The 19,623-nt window shown below is 36.7% G+C and overlaps 1 protein-coding gene across 3 annotated transcripts; it reads right to left on the bottom strand.

Annotated features, from left to right (window-relative positions):
• Positions 1–1,030: 1,030 nt before the first annotated feature.
• On the bottom strand, positions 1,031–18,720 carry LOC18426614 (transcription factor MYB3R-1). 3 transcript variants are annotated; one of them, XM_006833257.4, is made up of 12 exons: positions 18,434–18,720; positions 16,169–16,381; positions 15,021–15,075; positions 14,144–14,201; positions 11,143–11,237; positions 10,881–10,984; positions 9,118–9,246; positions 6,147–7,749; positions 5,688–5,995; positions 4,354–4,426; positions 2,649–2,894; positions 1,031–1,453 (listed from the first exon to the last, which is right to left on the bottom strand). In XM_006833257.4, exons 2-12 carry the CDS (start codon positions 16,288–16,290, stop codon positions 1,298–1,300), a joined length of 2,949 nt encoding a protein of 982 aa, XP_006833320.1. In that variant the 5' UTR covers positions 16,291–16,381; positions 18,434–18,720; the 3' UTR covers positions 1,031–1,297. The 3 variants fall into 3 exon arrangements, with proteins under 3 accessions (XP_006833320.1, XP_020518259.1, XP_020518260.1); XM_020662600.2 differs by having other exon boundaries at positions 16,169–16,369; positions 18,434–18,712; XM_020662601.2 differs by lacking the exon at positions 2,649–2,894 and having other exon boundaries at positions 18,434–18,718.
• Positions 18,721–19,623: the final 903 nt, after the last annotated feature.

The raw sequence follows: 19,623 nt of genomic DNA, 5'->3' as shown, positions 1-19,623 counted from the left end.
GTTGTGAGAGAGGTAAGTTCTAAGCGGGATGGAGTTGGGGAGCAACAGGTCAGATAAACAGGTAGGCTCAAGGGAAGAGAGTTTTTTTTTTTTCTTATAATGTTAGAGAGAGATATTAGCAAGCATTTTTGTTGTGATTTCAAAGAAACTCGCAAGGAAGCATGTCTACAAAAGATCATTTATCTTTTGTATATGAAAGCCACCATCATTTATACTTATTAGATGTCAAATTGGGTAGTTTAAGACAAATCACGAAGTTCCATTCCTTTTTTTACTTGACTTTAGGACACGGTTTCTATGTGGCCAACTCGCATGGTGTAGAAATACAGGCTTGGCAATAAATATAATTTTTAAATATAATATGATCCTAATTTTTAAAGAATATATAATCTTTAACATAGAGATCATGAAAATAAAAAAGAAAAAATAAAGAAATTAAAACTAGAAATAATAATTATACTAAGAAAACATTTGGACCGATAGACCACCTATTGCATCCATCTTTAAGATAGATGTTTTATACCTTTGAACCGCATATTGAAGATATGCGGTCCAGCCCACAAGAAACAATTTTCCTTCTTACTGGTATCCCAAAATGTATGGAAAAAAGCGAGGGGATATCCATCTGATTCTTACTGGTATCCCAAAATATATGGAAGAAAGCGAGGGGATATCCATCTGATTCTTACTGGTATCCCAAAATGTAGAGGGGATATGCATATGATCCTGGAGCCTTGTCTCTTAGGAGATGATGAAACCTTGTTTCTTAGGAGGGAAGGCAGTGAATTAACAAATTGTTCAATTACTACAGATGAATACCTAAACTGTTGTGCTCACCAAAGATACATCTATAAGAGAGACAAAACGCAGTTGTTGACATTTAGAAGAGAAGCTTCACTTTATTCAAACCATTACAGAGGGTTGTACGGTAAAGAGAGAGGAGCCCCTCCCAGTTCAACTCTTCAGAGAGAGAGAGGGGGCTGGCTCCTCACATTCAGCTCCGAATTGCTCTGAGAAGTAGTGACCAAGAGAAGCAAAAAAGAATGCACCTTACATAGAAGAATTATAATAATACACACTCTGAAATCTGTTCGATATGGGGCTCATTCTCGCTAGATACAACATCCCCAGGGCTTTACCAAGAAAATCCAATAAAACAAGAGCAGTTCCCTCTGTCTCTAAATAATCAGCAACAAGCCCAGCAAAAAATGCGGATAAAAAATATATCAATAAAATTTTACCTGCTTTAATACCATCAAACCTGACCAGAGATGCATGTCTATAAGTATCTGACAAATTAACGACATGCTTTCATTAGATATGAAGATGGGCTTGACAAGTTGATTGAACTTGACCATTGATTATTTCCCCCAACCCCATTTTCTTTGGTGTTTGATGCTTTACCAGGAGTATCACACCCGCTAAAATCCAAAACCCGTGCCTCCGAACAAAACTGTAAATTAGGAACAAAGGAGAAAAGCAGTTCTGAGTTACATTACATATCCATTAAACCATATAAACCATGAATGTAAAGCAAAATTCATAAAAAGGAGCAGCCAGAAAAGATCAGGTTATAGTTAGTATTTGTCTGTGTGCAAGCGTGCATGCATGTGAGAGAGATAAAGTGAGAGTGAGTGTGAGAGAGAGAGTGGAAGAGAGGGAGAAAAAGATGAACATGAGGGAAGCTTTTTGTAAGAATATATATATATATATATGGGTGCGGTTTGTATAGAGCCGAGGCTCTAAACAATTAAAGCAAAGCGCACCTTCAAATAGTATCGAGAAATGTAGTTCCAATACTGGAAATCTTTTATGATAGCCTTAAAATATATTTTCATCTTTAATTATAAAATTTAAAGCTTCAAAAATAGTGTAAATCGAGAAGATCTATGAAAACTTAAAAATCTTGAAAATTGACAGTCCAAACAAAAATGCGTTACAACATGCACTATTTTCAAAACTTGAAATCCATTTTTTTCTCATGTCCATGCATCTTGATGTCGAGATGATCAATTTGAGGATATTTGGGCATCAAAACAACATCTTCTAGTGAAATTTTTGAGGTAAGTCTCTAATTTGATTGTTTAGAGCCTTGGCTCTATATAAACTTTTTCATATATATATATATATATATATATATATATATATATATATATATAGAGAGAGAGAGAGAGAGAGAGAGAGAGAGAGGGGAGCATGTAACCCATGAGAAAAAAAAAGCTTTACTAGAACTGTTGAAAACCCAAGAGGAAATCAATTCAGAAACATATCTGTTTCATAATAGAAATGCAATTCTACTTCAGTAAAGTAGGTTGGCAATGGGAGGGAGGCACAGGCCAGAAAAAGCGAATCTCAACTAGAGAGAGAGAGAGAGGAATAGAGAGAATCGTGCCAAGGAGACTCTCAGGCAAAGGAACAAGATTTTAACAATTCACTACCAATGCATGTACTCACACACGCAGACCCCACACACACAGTCATACCAAACAAGTTTACATTTGAAAACCAAGACTAAAATTACAAAATCTAGGATTAGATTATGACAGCTTGAGAAACCTATAGCCAGTTTGGGATTATATCTAGATGAATCAATAGAGAGCTACTTTGGGATTATATTAGATGGAGAAGAGAGAGAGAGAGAGTCACACCAGGGCACTATCTGGCAATGGAATAAGATTCAACAATTCATTGTCGGGGTATTGTGTAGTTTCTTTGATATGGCTCTGATTGATAGGCCCGTTTTCTTTGGCCGGAGATGAGCACATGTCTCTATTCCCATTAGCTAAAATTTCCCCAGCTTCAGCCAGTGCAGCGGCAGTGTGCCCACTCAGTTCCCTCATTAATCCAATAGCATCATAACTCTTCTCCCCTGGACTCATGAAGAAATCTAGGTCCTGAATAAATAAATGAAAATAGTGAAATTCAAGTCCATAAAAGTTTAAACTCTAAAACAATGCCACACTGAAAATAAAAGGTGGTGTAAAGATTCAAAACAATCTATAGGGAAAAGATTTGTTGGCAACACGGGCAAAACATACCATGTCAGGGAGGACTTCATTGACTCTGAAACTCTCGTATTGTCTTCAAGATCAATATTTTAAAAAGGAAAAAAGAAATATTCTTTTGAGGCTTTCAACAATTCTCCAAATCAATTCCCTCCCAAGACTGACTATGGACCATCACCATCCATCAAAAAGGATGATCATAGTGGACTTAGAGGGTCATAATCATCTTTTCTTTTTGTTGAAATTATCACTTAATGATGATTTGGAAAATTCCAGGTGACAAAATTTTCAGTGTTTTCCCATATATGACCCCCACAATACCACCATTTATGTGTCCCAATCTATACATCCTGAAGCCACATACTGATATGGCAGTACAATGCCCTAAACCACAAAAAGACTCGTCATCTGACATTGGACGATGATGAAGCTTCATTACAATGGCCAAGGGTTTAGAATTGTTTCCAGGTATCTAGTCATTATCAATTAATGGTTCACAAGTAGCTTCCCTCTAGCAGCCAAGAAAAAAGTATAGCATGCAGTTGTTTATGGGTCATTACTCTTTAGCAGTATTTGAAAACCTGGATAGTTGGGGCAGATCATCCACCCACCGATCCCATGTTGGATTGCCAGATCACAGACCCAGAATGATTGCATTGGTCAAAATATTAAAAAAATAACAAATAAAAGCTTTATATATTGTTTATATTGCATTTTTAAACCAAATGTACTCGAACACATTAGTGGTAGGCCTTGTGGCCACTTGTCGCAAGGCCATGGGTTGGGATCCCATTCATTGCTCTTTTAAGAGATTCGTATTTTAAAAATATACATGCTTCGAAGGGATTCGAACTTGAGATCGCACGTTAAAATACAATGTGTACAAGCCATGCTCTTAGGAACATTCAATTGCAGCAAAAACATAAACTATATTTTTTATACCAAAGCGATCCAGCCCAAAAACCTGATCAGTAATGGGTGATTCCCAATTCGGATGGGGCGAATTCCAATCCGGATCTGCGATTTTCAAAACACTGCTCTTTAGAAAGTTATAAGTCTGGTATAATTTCAATATAGTCCTGCTTTTGAGTAAAGAAAAAGGACATGTAACATAGAGGCTATTTTTTAGGCATTGGTACCCAGATGGTAAAGGCATGGATCAAACAGCAAACAGATAATAGCGATGAATAGTAGTCAATCATAGCTGCACCAGAAAGGAAAGGACAAATGAGAGAGCAAGGTGCCAAAAGAAGTAGCAACGAAAAAGGTCAAAGAGAAATGAATTTTCATTTTACTTTTTTCCCCAGAGAGTGTCATTGAAAAATGACGCAAGAGAAACTGGCAGTACCTCTATATACCATGGGGACTTCCAAGCTGAAGGGGAATCAATGCCTCTCTTAATACCAGGAGTATTGCAAAATCTGTCAATGAAAACAATTGCCTTCAGAAACTAAAAAACCAAGTTAAGTATGTCATAAAGAGACAAAGTGAAGTAGAAAAGGAAGAATTGTGCCGTAAGCTTTGCTCTATATGGAAATCATATCCTTAATGCAACGCCAATTAATAAATAAAATATATTGTCCTATCATTTCAAATAATGAATTGATAAGCAGCATGAAAGAACAGTGTCAGAGCATAAATGTCCTCATAAAGAAAAAAAGTATCAAATGTGGCAATAATCATAAAATAATTGAATATAACCTCATAAGCAATCAAATGTACTGAAGCATAGCAATTTTGGACAGACCGTTCAAAAAAGAATATAATAGAAACAGATTATAAGAAAGGACATAGAAGAAAAAATGTCCTCTAAGATAATCATTATTGAGAGCATAGTTAATAAGTATCACACACTGCAGTGTACAAAAAATGATATGTAGAAACTTAGTGATTTAGCAGTATAGTCACTTTACACTACATTCCAATATGAGGCCACTTGCTTTTTTTTTTGGGTAATTCAGTGGGGAAGACAAGCCCCTACCTGTTTTTTCAAGTAAATTAGGAGTTAGCTTTTTTGAAGGTATTAGTGGGGTGGTGTTAGTGGTGGGAATGGAAACCACAACGTGGTAACTAGAGTATGGGGTGCTCCCACCACGACTCAAGCCCCTTTCCGTGAGGCCACTTGCTAATAATGTGATCATGAAAAACCTTGCAGAACAAGGGAATCTTCAAGCACACAAAATGAACACCAAAACTTTGATACTTTCAATTATAGCAAGCTGCCTCCACTCTAAACTACAAAGGAGGTAAAAACCACATACAGAATAATAATGCCCATTCACAAATCTAAAAGTCTTCAAGCATAACGACCATAGAGCATAATAAGTCATGATTCGCAGTTCCAACAATGCAAACGAACACAAAGCATGGTATCGTTCAGTTAAAAAACTCGATTTAGTATCAGTCCTGAATATGGCAAAATGCAAGAAAAAACTAATCCATAAAATACTCGATGTGACAGAATTCAGAGCAATAGTATGGCCTTAATGCACCTAAGAAAATAGTATAAGATAACTCCCTAATCAAATAAAAGGAACCAAACATAATGGCAAAACAGAGTAGCGCAATTTCATTCAATTACCTGGTGGAAGCATAGACCCTGGCAATGTAATACTTGGCATGCAGTGGACATACTACCAGGACTTATCACATGGCAATAATGAAAGGAAAAACAAGACTCACATGCTAATGTTTTCGACATCTTCCTTGTTACTTGGTATCCCCTTCTGCCCAGAGATTCGAGGATCGTGTTTTCTATCACATAAACTAGGAGACACGAAACAAGATAAACAAGAACTCTCAAATGCATGATCGTAACGACCCTTTCTGTCCACTTGACTGAGTGTTATCTCCTTGTGTTTGCGTAAATGTGACCTTGGAGTCCTAGTGCAACCTTTTAGGGGTCTATTTATTGGACATTCATCTCCAGTTGGGGAAAACAGCTGTATATCATTGACATTATGTGCACTAAGAACTCCAGAAGGTTGCATCTGAAATAAGTAAGTAACTTAATAAATAAATGAGACAAAAAAACGATGTCGTAATCCAACAAGAATCACAACATCGTATAAGCAATCCCATCACTAATTAAAGCATTACATGTACAGACAAAAGCATAAGAATCAAGAAAGATTGACTCACTGTTCGGTTCTCATCAGAAGTTTCCAAGTTAGCCATCTTATCAGTGACTTGCTTTACCTCATTCTTGGAATTACAGAAATCCAATTGTGCATCCAGAGAGCTACCTTCATCTCTTAGATCTCGAACAAAATGAGTATCATTAAGTTTACTAGAAGCCATGGGTTTCTTTTTCAAACGATATTGTGGAGAAGGCATGTGAGATCCCTCACCACCGAATGAAGACCTACAAGCACCATTCTCATCCAAACATGAACTCTCGCATTTATCATGATAGGGTGTAGAAAACAATCCACGATTCAATTCCCTCCCTGGTTCATTGTCACGCTTCATTTCCAGTACAGGTGTTGAAGGATCGCGTGGCCGTTTCTTTAAAATGGAAGGGGTAGAACCAAAGCTTTTAGCCGCACTCTTCAAAACAGCATCTGGACTTGTATCACAAGGAGAATCCCATAGGCGATAAGGCGTAGAACACTCAATGGAAGAGAACATCATTTGCTGCCGAATACCAAGAGGGCTATATGCTTGTTGGAGATCACCTCCACATGCTACCAGATCACAATTGACAAAGGGTAGGTCCCAACTTGGAATTCGAGGTGGCTCATAAAACAAAGCTTCAGAATCCAATTTTTCAGAATGTGGTCTATGATTTTCATCAATGCCACGAGAATGTGTTCTACAGTTATCCTCTGATACCAAATTTGACATGTTTGTGTCAATCTGTGCAGGAGCTTCAGTTTCATTATGTGGCTTCAAAAACTCGTCATTAGGAGCAATGGGACAACAAACATCACCCTTATCGAGCCGTGGATTTTGCATCTGACTTGATCCAATATTAGCACTACCGCAATATGAAATCATGCAACCATGCAAATCAATAATATCAGAAATTCTGTACCCTCCATGCTCTCCTCTGGTCTCAGAAAACTTGCTTCCAATACCATTATTAGGTACCATGAAGACTTCATTTTCATGTTTATCAGGACTCGATATATTTCTTTGTGGTGTAGTAGGTGAACGGAAGTAATCAGTACATTGTGAGAGAACAGAATCCTTTATATTTGATGTTTTCAATGGTCCAGACAATTCCTCATCTCTTTCCAATAAAGTTGTCTTTGACACCTCAATGGAGTTCATCCCACAAGCATCACCAACTGAATACCCATCCTCATGCCCGTCAACTTCCTCAGGAACTTCGGATTCAGCTTCGGGCAAGGCAGGTATGTAATAATCCTCTGAACATGGCGATGCAAGATACTCAGTTGCATCCTTCTTGTTAGCTTCATCTGATATATTCAACAACTCCGATGCATGGTGAATGGCTTGAACAGATGTATCAGCCAAACCACAAGGTTCAGATTGGAAGAACCCAACTGAAACTGATCCTTGACTACATTCTGACATATCATCCACTCCAACTGCATCCTTGAGACTTTCATCCCCTGTGGTTGGTTGATTCCATGTAGAAGAGGAGGATGGGACACATAGGGTAGTTGGGTCCACGTGAGAGAAGCCAGGAAACTGACCAAGTAAACCAGAGGCCACATATGAAGCTAGCTTTTTTTTTAAGGAGCTGTTCCAATGATTCTTGATTGCATTGTCTGTCCTGAGTACCAAATAGCATATATGTAGTAAGAAAATCAGATGGACGTAAAATTTTTAAGGAATGAAAAGAAGTGCAAAGCTAGCATTGTCCAAAAAAAGGAAACAACACAATATGGAGACAAGGAAAAAGACAACAACATTTATTCCTAGATACAATATTGAATGACAAAAAGACATCTACACACATATGATAACTACACAGAGGACATATTTATGCATCACAAATATATATGTGATTGGAAGCATACAGATTATGTTGCACAGACATGGGTATATGTGTGTCAGACATGGATATGGGGTGTTGGATTCCTCATGCCATGAAGAAGAGGATTCAATGACATGGTTATATTAAGGACGCAAAACTGCATGCAACAATGACATGGTTATATCAAGAAAAAATCAGTTATAAATAGCAGCTGGCTCAACCCTTAGAAATGTTCAAAGTTCCATGGATTTTTCTTTTCTTTTTCACGTGTCTGCTGAAAACAAAATAGAAGATCAAGTCCTAAATGATGTTATCAATGGTTAGTAAACAAGAGGAATCCAGAAGAATCTCTTTAGTATGTGTTGATACATGTCAGACATGGGGACAACACCCAAAAGGAAGAATCCATGTAACATGCCTGATTTATTTGTCTTGTGATACCCCCCCACTTGAGACACCCATGCAAATGCAAATCTTACACGCACATGCACACAAAAACACACAAGGAATACATGGATATTTCAAAGGCATATATAGATGCATAAACACGCCCATACACATCACATCACAAACACATGCAAATGTTATACTATACACATTGTACAAAACACAAACATACAAGCATTCGTGCAGACACATATAGAAGTATGTTAGCGTGCTAAATTATCTATCTTCATAAGGGCCCTAACATGGCCACTAGATGATTTACTAATCCTTTTGCCAACCAAATTACTTAGTTGTACAGGAACCTAGGATATAGGTAGTTGCTCCCACTTAAAACTTTAATCTTCCTATGCAATTACTGATGTAAAAAGGTTCTTGTCCCATTCCCTCTCCGTCTTCTCCCGAAAATGTTAGCTAGGTGATGCCAGTAGCCAACATCAATTATCCACTTCACACAAGAAACATAAACAAAAATACAAATCTTAGACTGAAAAGAGATGCAAACAAGACATTTCTTTAAGTGCCAGCTGCTCTGACAAGTTCACATTTGACACATGCAATAGATCAAGAGAACGTAAAAGATTCACAGGAATGATTAAACAAAAAACAATTAAGTGATAACAGCTAAATAAATGACTAAGTTTTTCCAACTGCAGTGAAGTCAAACAAAAGAGTGAATCATTGCCTTGTAATGCTACATGTCAAAAATTAAAAGCCTACCTTCCAGGTAAGAATTTTGCCAACTCTGCCCACTTGTTTCCATACTGTTGATGAGCACGGATGAGTGCCAACTCCTCCTGTTGAGTCCATGCCTCTTTGCTTATTGCAGGATTCAAATGATTGTGCCACCTATGAAATTGATACAACTCACAAGATTGAATAAAACATCTTACAAATATATGCATGACCAAGGATTCAGTCACAAACACAATCAAGGCATCGTGAAATGCTACTAATGTGCAAACCCTCAAGAGTGACTTCAGTGAATATGAAAGAAATCATAGATTAGCAGACAGAAAACACAAAATATAGAAATATGAAACCATATATAACGTAAGACCAAGATTCAGAAGCATATAACCCCTCAAGACCAGAATAAACCATTATCAAAATGAATGCAGTTTTTTCCTTTCTACCAAAAAGGTGGTGGTCAAGTCCTATTTCCCATCCTAAACTGTGAACAATTACAAAATAATGTAAACAAGATGATATGTTTCCCCATACAAATCTTCATACCACTTTCATCATCTAATAAAGTTGTAGCATATGCAGCAATCAAATAGTCTGCTGCATTGACAACAGAAAACTACCAAAAAGGTGGTCAAGTCCTATTTCCCATCCTAAACTATGAACAATTACAAAATAATGTAAACAAGATGATATGTTTCCCCATACCACTTTCATCATCTAATAAAGTTGTAGCATATGCAGCAATCAAATTGTCTGCTGCATTGACAACAGAAAACTACCAAAAAGGTGGTCAAGTCCTATTTCCCATCCTAAACTATGAACAATTACAAAATAATGTAAACAAGATGATATGTTTCCCCATACAACTCTTCCTACCACTTTCATCATCTAATAAAGTTTTAGCATATGCAGCAATCAAATAGTCTGCTGCGTTGACAACAGAAAACTACCAAAAAAGTGGTCACGTCCTATTTCCCATCCTAAACTGTTAACAATTACAAAACAATGTAAACAAGATATATGTTTCCCCATACAACTCTTCATACCACTTTCATCATCTAATAAAATTGTAGCACATGCAGCAATCAAATAGTCTGCTGCCTTGACAACAGAAAATCGACAACTAGCTTCAAAGTATATGACGTAGAGAAACAAAAGTTAGAGTCTTACAATCCAATCCATGAGCCAAACTCAGCTTATGCCAGTTACATGTCATGAAATGTTTTAGGCAGCATCAGGGGAGGAGTCTTATTGCAGTAAAGATCCATGGTAAACAGACCACTACCTAGCAGCTACTTTTAGAAATGGGTGGGCAATGAAAATACCACTCCAAGCTCATGTTTTACAATAGAAAAGTAAATATCATGTAAGTTCTTATTCTATTGTACTATTTGAAGTGGAAAATCACCTGTATAATTGTGACCTTTTTCTTTTTTTTTTGTTTGGGAGGGGGGGTTGGGGGCAGGGGAGAGGCGGAGGTGTATCAAAACTTCCCATTTGAAATTACGCTCGCCACTTACAAAGAGAACACACACTTCCTCCAATCAAAACCATGACCAACAAAACATATTCAACCAAATATGCAGTTAAAGTCTCGAATTTGTGTGAGTAAGCCTACATGTATTCCAAAAAGCAATCAATCTTCTTAGACTTCTACGAATTCTAACAAATGTGAGTTTCTTTTGAGTGCACAATTAGTAGCATATACCTTTGAGATTGGGGCAGGAATCATGCTTGCATTATTTCAATGAATATCAGGAAGAACGACCAAAGAAACAACAGTTAAATCTTACCTTTCACGACACTGCTTTCCAATCCGTCCAGGTAATGCTTGTGCAATGGTTGACCATTTTTTGGCCCCATGTTGCCGTACAAGCTCAATAATCATGTCATCCTCCTACAAAACATGTCATAACCAATCAAATATGATGAAGATGTCGCATCTCAAAACCTACAAGTTTCCCAATTCAAAAATTTTAAAATCAGGCAATAAAGAATACAGAGCAGAAAGGTCCAAAAGAACCACATAGTGTGCATCAAGAAGAGGCAGCTTACTTCTTTTGACCATGGCCCTTTCACAAGATCAGGATTTAAAACCTTTTGCCACCTATGCAAGCATTGGACATCGGTGCGATCGGTAAAAAAGGCAGCTGGTGAAGTAAAAATGCAAAACAAGACATCCAAATTATACACCCAGATAAAAGGCTAACACCATGAATGAGAGTTCAAACATATGATTAAACATGTTATCACGGCATACAAGGTCACGAGAAAGTTCAAAAGGCAACTCTTAGGGTATGCCTGATAGCACCCTAATATCATAATATTCTATGATAATATAGAATCTATAATGATTTTAATTTATTGAGTTCATATGCCATGTTTGATAGGGCCAAATCATAAAATAATTTTATATTCAAATAACCCCTAAATATCTAAATCCCCAATTATTCAACTTGGAGTTGAATTTGCAGAATTCAGTTTCTCCATCAAAATTGTTGTGCTTCTCTCTCTTTAGCTCATCCACTCGTCTATCTCCTTGGTCTCTCAGCAGATATCTTCTCTTTCACGCTATCCCCAAAATAAAAAGTTGCAGAACCCTACTCCTTTGATCCTTCTATTTATTAAGAAAAGAAGAAAACAACGTAGAGAAAAAAAAAATATTCAAATAGCACCATAGATGTCTTCTGCTTGAGAATGGCCTTGGTCCCCGGCCACGAAGACCACAACTTGGCTATGCAACTCAACCAGCTCTAACTAGGTTGCTTTTTCACTCTAGCTCTCTCCATATTGTGGCTTACTTTAATTGCCTCACACCACCTCCCTGGAGCAGCGTACAAATTAGAGAGCAAAACATAACGGGCTGAACTCTCGGGTTTGAGTTTTAACAGTTCCTGTGCAGCCAATTCAGCTAATTTGATATCACCATGAATTCTACAAGCACTGATCAAAGCTCCCCAAACCGCTCTATCCGGCTCAACCGGCATGGTCTGGATAATGGGCATGGCTTCCTAAAACTTTCCATGCTCTTTGATCATAGAAACAAAGAATTCACAGGCTTCATCCACTTAGTCCCAATGGTTATAGGCTGAGAGAACAGAGATAAAGGTTATATGCGGTGGTAAAACCTTTGATTATTTCATCTCTTCGAATAGCAGGATGGCCTTAAGTGCACGGCCATGATGGGCACAACCCCATATCAGTGGATTCCAAGAGACCATATCTCCATGAACCATCGCACTGAACACCTTCGTAGCATCCCCCATGTCTCCATAAAACCTAACCTTTTCATCTAGAGAGAGAAGAAAGAAATCCCTTGACCTGCACGAATCCCTAAAATCCTATGCATAAGCCCTTTATGAACTGTAGAGAAATGGAGCCAAAGGCAAAGAGAGAGAAAACAATGGCGACATTACTTTCTTTTGGGATTCAAGATATGGGTTTTTTATGATGGGATTCTTGCTTTTATGTTTATCTCTAGACTCTTTACTTCGATATTCAAACAGATGTACTCTTTCTCTTGAAATCGATGAGTTGGTCCTTTTTTTTAACAAATTTATTTACTTTTTGTTCAAACTTCATAAATTGCACTATTTTATTTTATTTTTGTTTTATGATTTGGATTTTTGTGTTGCTTTGTTCGTGTGTTTCTTGCATTTCTTTCCATATCATTCATCACCCTAACAAAAATTAATTTTATCAGCCAAATGGTCATAAATTTCAAGTATAAGAAAATTCTGAAATACCGGTAGACAGTCAAATGTGCACAGAAAAACACATATCTAGATAACTTAAATCTAGATTATATAGAAAGTAGACAAGATCTTTATTCAAATTTCTAAAAATTTGAATATTCAAATTCTGTTTTGTCAAACATACTCTTAATGTTTATAAAACCCAACGAGTAAAAACTGAAACACAAGAAAAAAAATCAAAACCAGTCAACATCATAGAAGATTAACACATTGAAGCATGAAGAAGGATGTTGACCAGCTGAATTGCAATAGTGGCCATTAACTGATGCAAAAAACATCCTGGAATACAATAAAAGTCCCCCTCAGGTTATTCCCAGCAACTATGAGATCCACTAGCCCATTTCAGCATCTCAAATGTTATAGTGGTGACACCCCACAACGTGCAAAAATGCAATCTTTTGATGTAATCTGGCATATGCCCTCTTTGATTAGTTCAAGTCATGCCCTTGTAAGGACATAACATTTCTTTAAATAATGCCAAAAAAGAAAGCCAAAAAGACCTCAAAGTATGTACTAAAATGCATCTTTTGAGAGGAAAAAAAACAAACAAAATGTCAATTTCAACTAACAAAAAAATGATGATTCGAGAGAAAGAACTATCTTTTATTAGTTAATGAATCGAGCAGAAAAGAAGATTCATTGCCTATTTAAAACAGACATTTACAGCATTACACTCAAATTGTGTGCTACATTTCTCAGGAAAAAAATAATGGTGTCATCTTGAAGTTAGATCCTTACCACAAACAATTATGTCAGCTTTATTGGCCACCATCAGTAATAATTCTACTTTACATTATCAACCCTAATTCCAAAACCAAAAGTAATTTTCACAATGATTCCATTGTGAAAAAAAAGAGTCTTGCCTTGAAAGAAATAGATAGTAAAGCATGTATGGTCAACGCAAGGCAGTGACCAAAAAATCGCAGATACGGATCAGGAATCAGTAGGTATCGTGCCGGTTACTAGGTTGGAGGTTCGAACCCCCTCCTAGTGCTCAAATAGCATAAACCTCCAACTTCTTTTTTTTGGCTTTCTTTGTTCTTATTTTATTTTGTCTTATAGCCGATCCAGCCAATCAGGATTGGGATAAGTGTGTGGGCGATCCACCCCACCAATCCATTTTTTTTTAAACAATGATGCAGGCAAATTGAGTGTGGCTAAGAAAATATCAGGAAATGTGAACAAAGCAAAACAATCAAGGTATAGCTTTCAAAATTATAACATCAAATAGTTATAAGCAATACTTTCTAGCAAAAAAATCAGATATATATCATAAAAATAGAATACATTCACCAAATTACCTATTTTTTTCCAATTCTTTCCATTATAGTAGTGAACAGCTTTCCTCAATATTTCATCCTGCAATCATATTTCAGATTAATCAAGCAAGATTCCATCGTGTCAATATTAGCACGCAAGATAGGCAGCAATACAATCAACCAAAAGCCATAGCATAGCCTAGGACCAAGACAAAAACTAGTAGAAAAACTCTTAAACACCACAGCCACTACAAATAGAAGCAGACGCAACAAGAAGCAATGGATATATTTTAAAATTATCTTAAGCATGCCAAAATCCAAATAATTGCATGATTAAAACTCCTAAAAAGGAAAGCAAACCTTATGAAATATATAATTTGACCTAGCCTTGAACACGCATTAGAAGAGGGTTTCTTAAAAAGCTAAAAACAAAAATGAAATATTTAAAGGCATCAATTTAACTCAATTTTACTATCAATGTTCTCCAATTCAGTCAAAAAATGTTTAACATTGAGGCCCATTATATTTAATGGATACATGTGTTATTTAACTAGCAAGAAAGGAAGAGGCACTATTTTGCCAGATAAAGAACCTGTGAGCTTTTTCTCTTTCTTGAAGATAAGCGAGGCTATAATATACAACCACAAGTTTGGAAATTAAGTATATTCCAATTGAGCCATAGGCATTAAGATCAACAATACTGAGTGTGAGGATTCCATAAAAACAAGAACAAATGTAAGGAACATGACTTTATAAAACTTATATTAGATCGCAAGTATCTGTCAAGTACGCAAATAGAGCAAAATGATAGATCAAGATCTGTATGCATTTCAAAAATATACCAACCAATCTTTAGTAATGCAATGTCAAATGAACAAACTAAAAGGAGAGAAATTTATGCAATAGCCACTGCTAATACCTCTTCTGGCGTCCAACCACCCTTAGTCGAACGTCTTGTAGGACCACTGGTCCTCCTGCAGTGACATCATATCCAAATGTCATGTAAGCTGCATTGCTTGAGTTGGCTACAAGGTGCATACTTATAAAAGAAAAAAATATCACAAAAAGATATGTTTTACTATATAATCAAGGTGTAACAACCAAAACAGTAGAATGACCCACACTATTTATGGTGACTGCACTCTGCATGTGGTCTATTAGTTCCAAAGGTAGAAGCAAGGACTTGAGTTAGGACTCACCAGGATCCCAAGTTTGAGTCAGGCACCTCAACTCACCTATGTATTAAAAAATTAAGAGTAAAACCTAGGGAATTGGCAACACTAGGACAGTTCACAAGGTTTTACCTCCTGACATGGCAGCCTCCCAAGTCCAAGTAACTTGGGCGAGTCCAGGATGGACTCACCTAGTTTTCAAACACTGAGCTCAGCACTCTTGGGCCAAGTCAACTCGGTGAATTTCAACTAAAATGCATGATATTTATCATTCCCATGAACTGTGTTGTTTCTTTAGAATTATTTGCAATTATACCAAATATTTCCAATACTTCACATTAGTGGCATGGGACGAATTACTATTACATTAGTGGCATGAGATAAATTACAAGACTCCAAGTTGAGGGACGAAAGAAACACATTGCAAGGCTATCATATATCTATTCTACATAATTTAAGCAATGTAGAGTACTTATTGAGTATCTCCCCCTATAATAAATACCCTCAGTGATAACTTATTTGGGTAGTTAGAAATCTACATGGAAAAGGAAACTCTCCTTTAATGGATACTTCATCTTTTGATAATATTTTGTCCAAACTATGTCTAGCAAAAAGAGATTCTCTCGTTTTTTTATTATTAATTTTATTGGAAACCTAATCTAATCCCCCAAGTTTCAAATATTTTGCTTTTTGGATATAAAATGCAGTTCAACCCTTTTGTGATCATAACCACGAAACTTGAAACATGCATCGCATGCCTCTCATTAGTAATATATATAAAAAAACGGGACAATGTTTCAGCCCAATTAAGTCCAATTTTAATTTTAGAAAATCAGTAAAAAAGAATAGAGTGTGTAATATGCCCTATCATAGCAGTAAAATATTCCGAACTTACCCATGTGAATTTAACCGCAAATTATTTGCAGTCTCACTGCTCCCATCAGAAAGGGCCGGAGCAGTGACTTGATTTCTACTACTCTCGATAGTAGCATTCCTCTTTGTCCTATCACCGGCCATCACTTCTCAAGTGCAAAGTGCATCCACATGTCCCAAAACGCACTCTCACTCCAAAATATGCCTCCCAAAACATGATCAACTACAAGAATAACTGCAATAATTATGAATAATTATGACTTCACGAAATGGGTAAGCCACAAAATGAAAATTTTGATCAAATATCATTGGAAAATAGAGAAAGTTAACTACAAGGAAACTCATAAGCCAAGAATAACTGATATAGGCCGAAACTCATTTCAAACATGTACAAACTGAGCTTTACAAGTTTCTTCTCAGATGCTGGAAATCCCAATGCAAGCACTAGCTACAGTCATACGAATCTCAAATTGAAACCATATAAAAATGCTATCATAAAGCAAATATGACAAGACTCAAACCAACTATTTGCAACTATTATAACAAATCTCTTGCTAAATATTATACTGATATGGACTGCATTTGCATTACAGACCTATTTTCTGAGAAAAAAGATTAAGAGATACTATTGCATGAAATTGAAATTGATACCGGAAATCAAGCGTATCATTTGCAAACCAGCATATTACAATCTGCTATCATTTGTTTGTTCCAAGTTACCAGAAATCTTAACCTAATGAAGAAGATTTTACAGACTGATGAAAGTTTTTTATTTGCATAAGGGACTTGGAAAAATAAGATGCCATTTCAACATCTCCTTCACATCTTGCTGTTGTTTGCATATTGACATTGTGATATGCTACCTTAACTAATGAGAACCTCTTTGATGAATTTCAAACCATGAACTGCCCTTCATCTACAAATGGAGCCAAAAATCACATCAGTCAATTATTACCTAATCATCATCAACAGTGAATCAAAAATCGGGGAGTCCCACTTGGATTCACCCCAGTTACTCTGACTCGACAGGCTGCCAAGTACAGAACCAAACCCATGGGAACCATCCTTGTCTGGCTAGTTCAATATCTTATTATTATTTGACGAATAGACCAAGTCCTGTCAGACCTAACTCGTGTTTCGCACCTTAGCAAGCACCAGCTTGAGTCTTTGTTTTAAACTACTGATCATCAATGATCTGCTCAAATATGAAACTTGCTAACCCCCTGCAATTTCCTACTAATGTACCACAAACCCCAACCTAAACTTCAAGAAATTGGCAACCAGGAAAATATAAATAACAGAGCAGCCAAGGCACTAAGACCAATAACTATAACAGGATGAACTTTTGTGGCTTAAAAGACTGAAATTCCATCAGTCAACTACATCATGTTCTTTAGGGATTCTATTCTGAAAAGTTCAACAAAGAAAGGCTGAATTACAAGGTCTGAGAACCTAGCAAAGATATATTGTTAAAAGAAAGAAGTTCAACAATGAATCACCTCATAGTTCCAAACTGACATGAAACTCAAATCAACACTAACCTTTTCTAAACACTACACCTGAAACTAAAGCCATGTGCCTGGAAATATCACAAACTAACACTATCCATCTGAAAGCAAATCAGGTCAGATAAACTTTAATGATTCTAACATTTCAGTGTGAAATCTGAAACAAGGACCTAAAACCAAAACAAAAGGGTAGTTAAACAAATCAAATTGAAATTCAAAAAATGAAAGCAGAAAACAAAAACAGTTGGAAATTGACCAAGCCCCAAGATATCAGTGATCAAAAAAACGAAGAAGAAGAAAAGAAAAGGAGGAAACATCAAATAAAACCTAACGGTTAACAAGTTTCTTCTCTGATATATCCTCCAAATCCCCCCATTACCAAGTCCAAATCCATTGCTAACTTATTACCATTAAACATTCAACTGATAATCAAATTTGAAACAATAAACTAACCCAATTCACAGTCAACCAGAAGCAACTTTTTCCCAAGTTCTTCCCAAGTAATAGACCCAGAATCTAGCTTCATTGTCCACGAATGTGCCAATTTCCAATTCAACCAATTATACCCTAACCGTTATCAATCTCTTCCCAATAATCAGACACCCTAGTCTAAATCCCTCGCACAGATGCCACTACGAGCTAGTAAATGAACCACAAATGAAATCAGAGCCCACCCTAAAAAATCCCTTCCAGTTTCTTCTCGGATACTACTAACCCAAATAAAAACCTCAAAAAATAATGAAATTCAATCAGAAAACGAGCCAAGACCAGCAACTCACCTTATCGCCAGCGAAACAGATGAATTCTGCAAAAAACCTTCCGAAAATCTCCACTCAAGAAGGCGCAACCAGAAAAAACACAGGGAAATGCAGTAAATCGAGGCAATTTGCATTGGAAAACTCCTGATCATAAACCCTAATCCGCTGCAAATGCTCTCGATCTGCAGCGGATTTTGCCCTAAATTTTAGAGAGAGAGAGAGAGAGAGAGAGAGGGAGTGAGAGTGAGTGAGATTTCAGAGAGAGAAAGGCTTAGGAGCGATGCTCCTTTTATTGTATTCGAATGCAAATGGGCGGCTAAGCCATAACGCTTAAATATCGTGCAACTTTGCCGAGATCGGACGGCTGAGCTTCGCTGTTGGGTCACCGGTAGGTGCCTGTGGAGTGGGCCCCATGTCTGGCCGCGAGCCCCTTGCAATTTTGAATCCGAAACGGTCACGGACCGAGCGGTGCCGGTCATGCTCTTGACCTAACCGGACGAACCGGTTGGATCTATTTTGGCATATGGGGTTTTAGTCATAAAGTGTGGCCCCATTTTTAGTAGACGTTTGGGACTTTTGGTTTGCTTAAATATTTTGCCCTTCTTGTGTTTGAATTTGTTCAGTTGAAATGGCACATATAGCCTCAAATTTTTCCACAAAAAATAAAAAAAGAAAATCAAATAACCTCTAATTTTGGAACAAAATTAGCAATAAAAATTTCAAATCATCTCAAAAAATAATAATAATGTGAAATTAATAAATTAGATGATGATTAAATAGTTGAGAAAAAAAACTCTAATAATGATGATTAATTCAATATAATTTTATGTCAATGTCGGTCCAAAATAACGAAATCTTCTCAGAAGTATGTTGCTACATTCATACCCCTTCATCGAATTTTCTATTGCTATGAAATTGTCTCCAGATTTGGACCTTGAAGATCCAAAGTTTAACCTAATAGTCTAAACTCGAATTGAAACTTTTTACCTAAGCATATATCAGAACTTGAAGGTACGAAGTTGTTTTAGACATTGGCGGACCGAAACAATGTTGTTAACAGCAATACCAGAGTGGAATAACTTATGAGCTTTGAGATTTGGAACTTTGGATCTTCAATGCCTAAAATATGTTTTGAGTGAAAAGCCTCTCTAATCCGAAGTTGGACTATAAGGTTCAAGTTCAGAACTTCAAAGTCCGTAGTAGGGATAATT

Source organism: Amborella trichopoda, chromosome 5, assembly GCF_054954075.1.
Source record: "Amborella trichopoda isolate Santa Cruz 75 chromosome 5, AtrichopodaSantaCruz75HAP2 v2.0, whole genome shotgun sequence".
NCBI lineage: Eukaryota > Viridiplantae > Streptophyta > Magnoliopsida > Amborellales > Amborellaceae > Amborella > Amborella trichopoda.
This window is presented reverse-complemented; position numbering and strand designations above follow the sequence as displayed.

What these genes read in the sequence shown, in the direction of transcription:
- LOC18426614 (XM_006833257.4), bottom strand. Translation starts at nt 16,290, where the DNA reads ATGGCCGGTGATAGGACAAAGAGGAATGCTACTATCGAGAGTAGTAGA. An exon ending in AAAGAATTGGAAAAAAATAG is followed by an intron (nt 11,238 to 14,143) that starts GTAATTTGGTGA and finishes TTACTTCACCAG; the next exon opens with CTGCCTTTTTTACCGATCGC. An exon ending in AGTCCCCATGGTATATAGAG is followed by an intron (nt 2,895 to 4,353) that starts GTACTGCCAGTT and finishes TTATTTATTCAG; the next exon opens with GACCTAGATTTCTTCATGAG.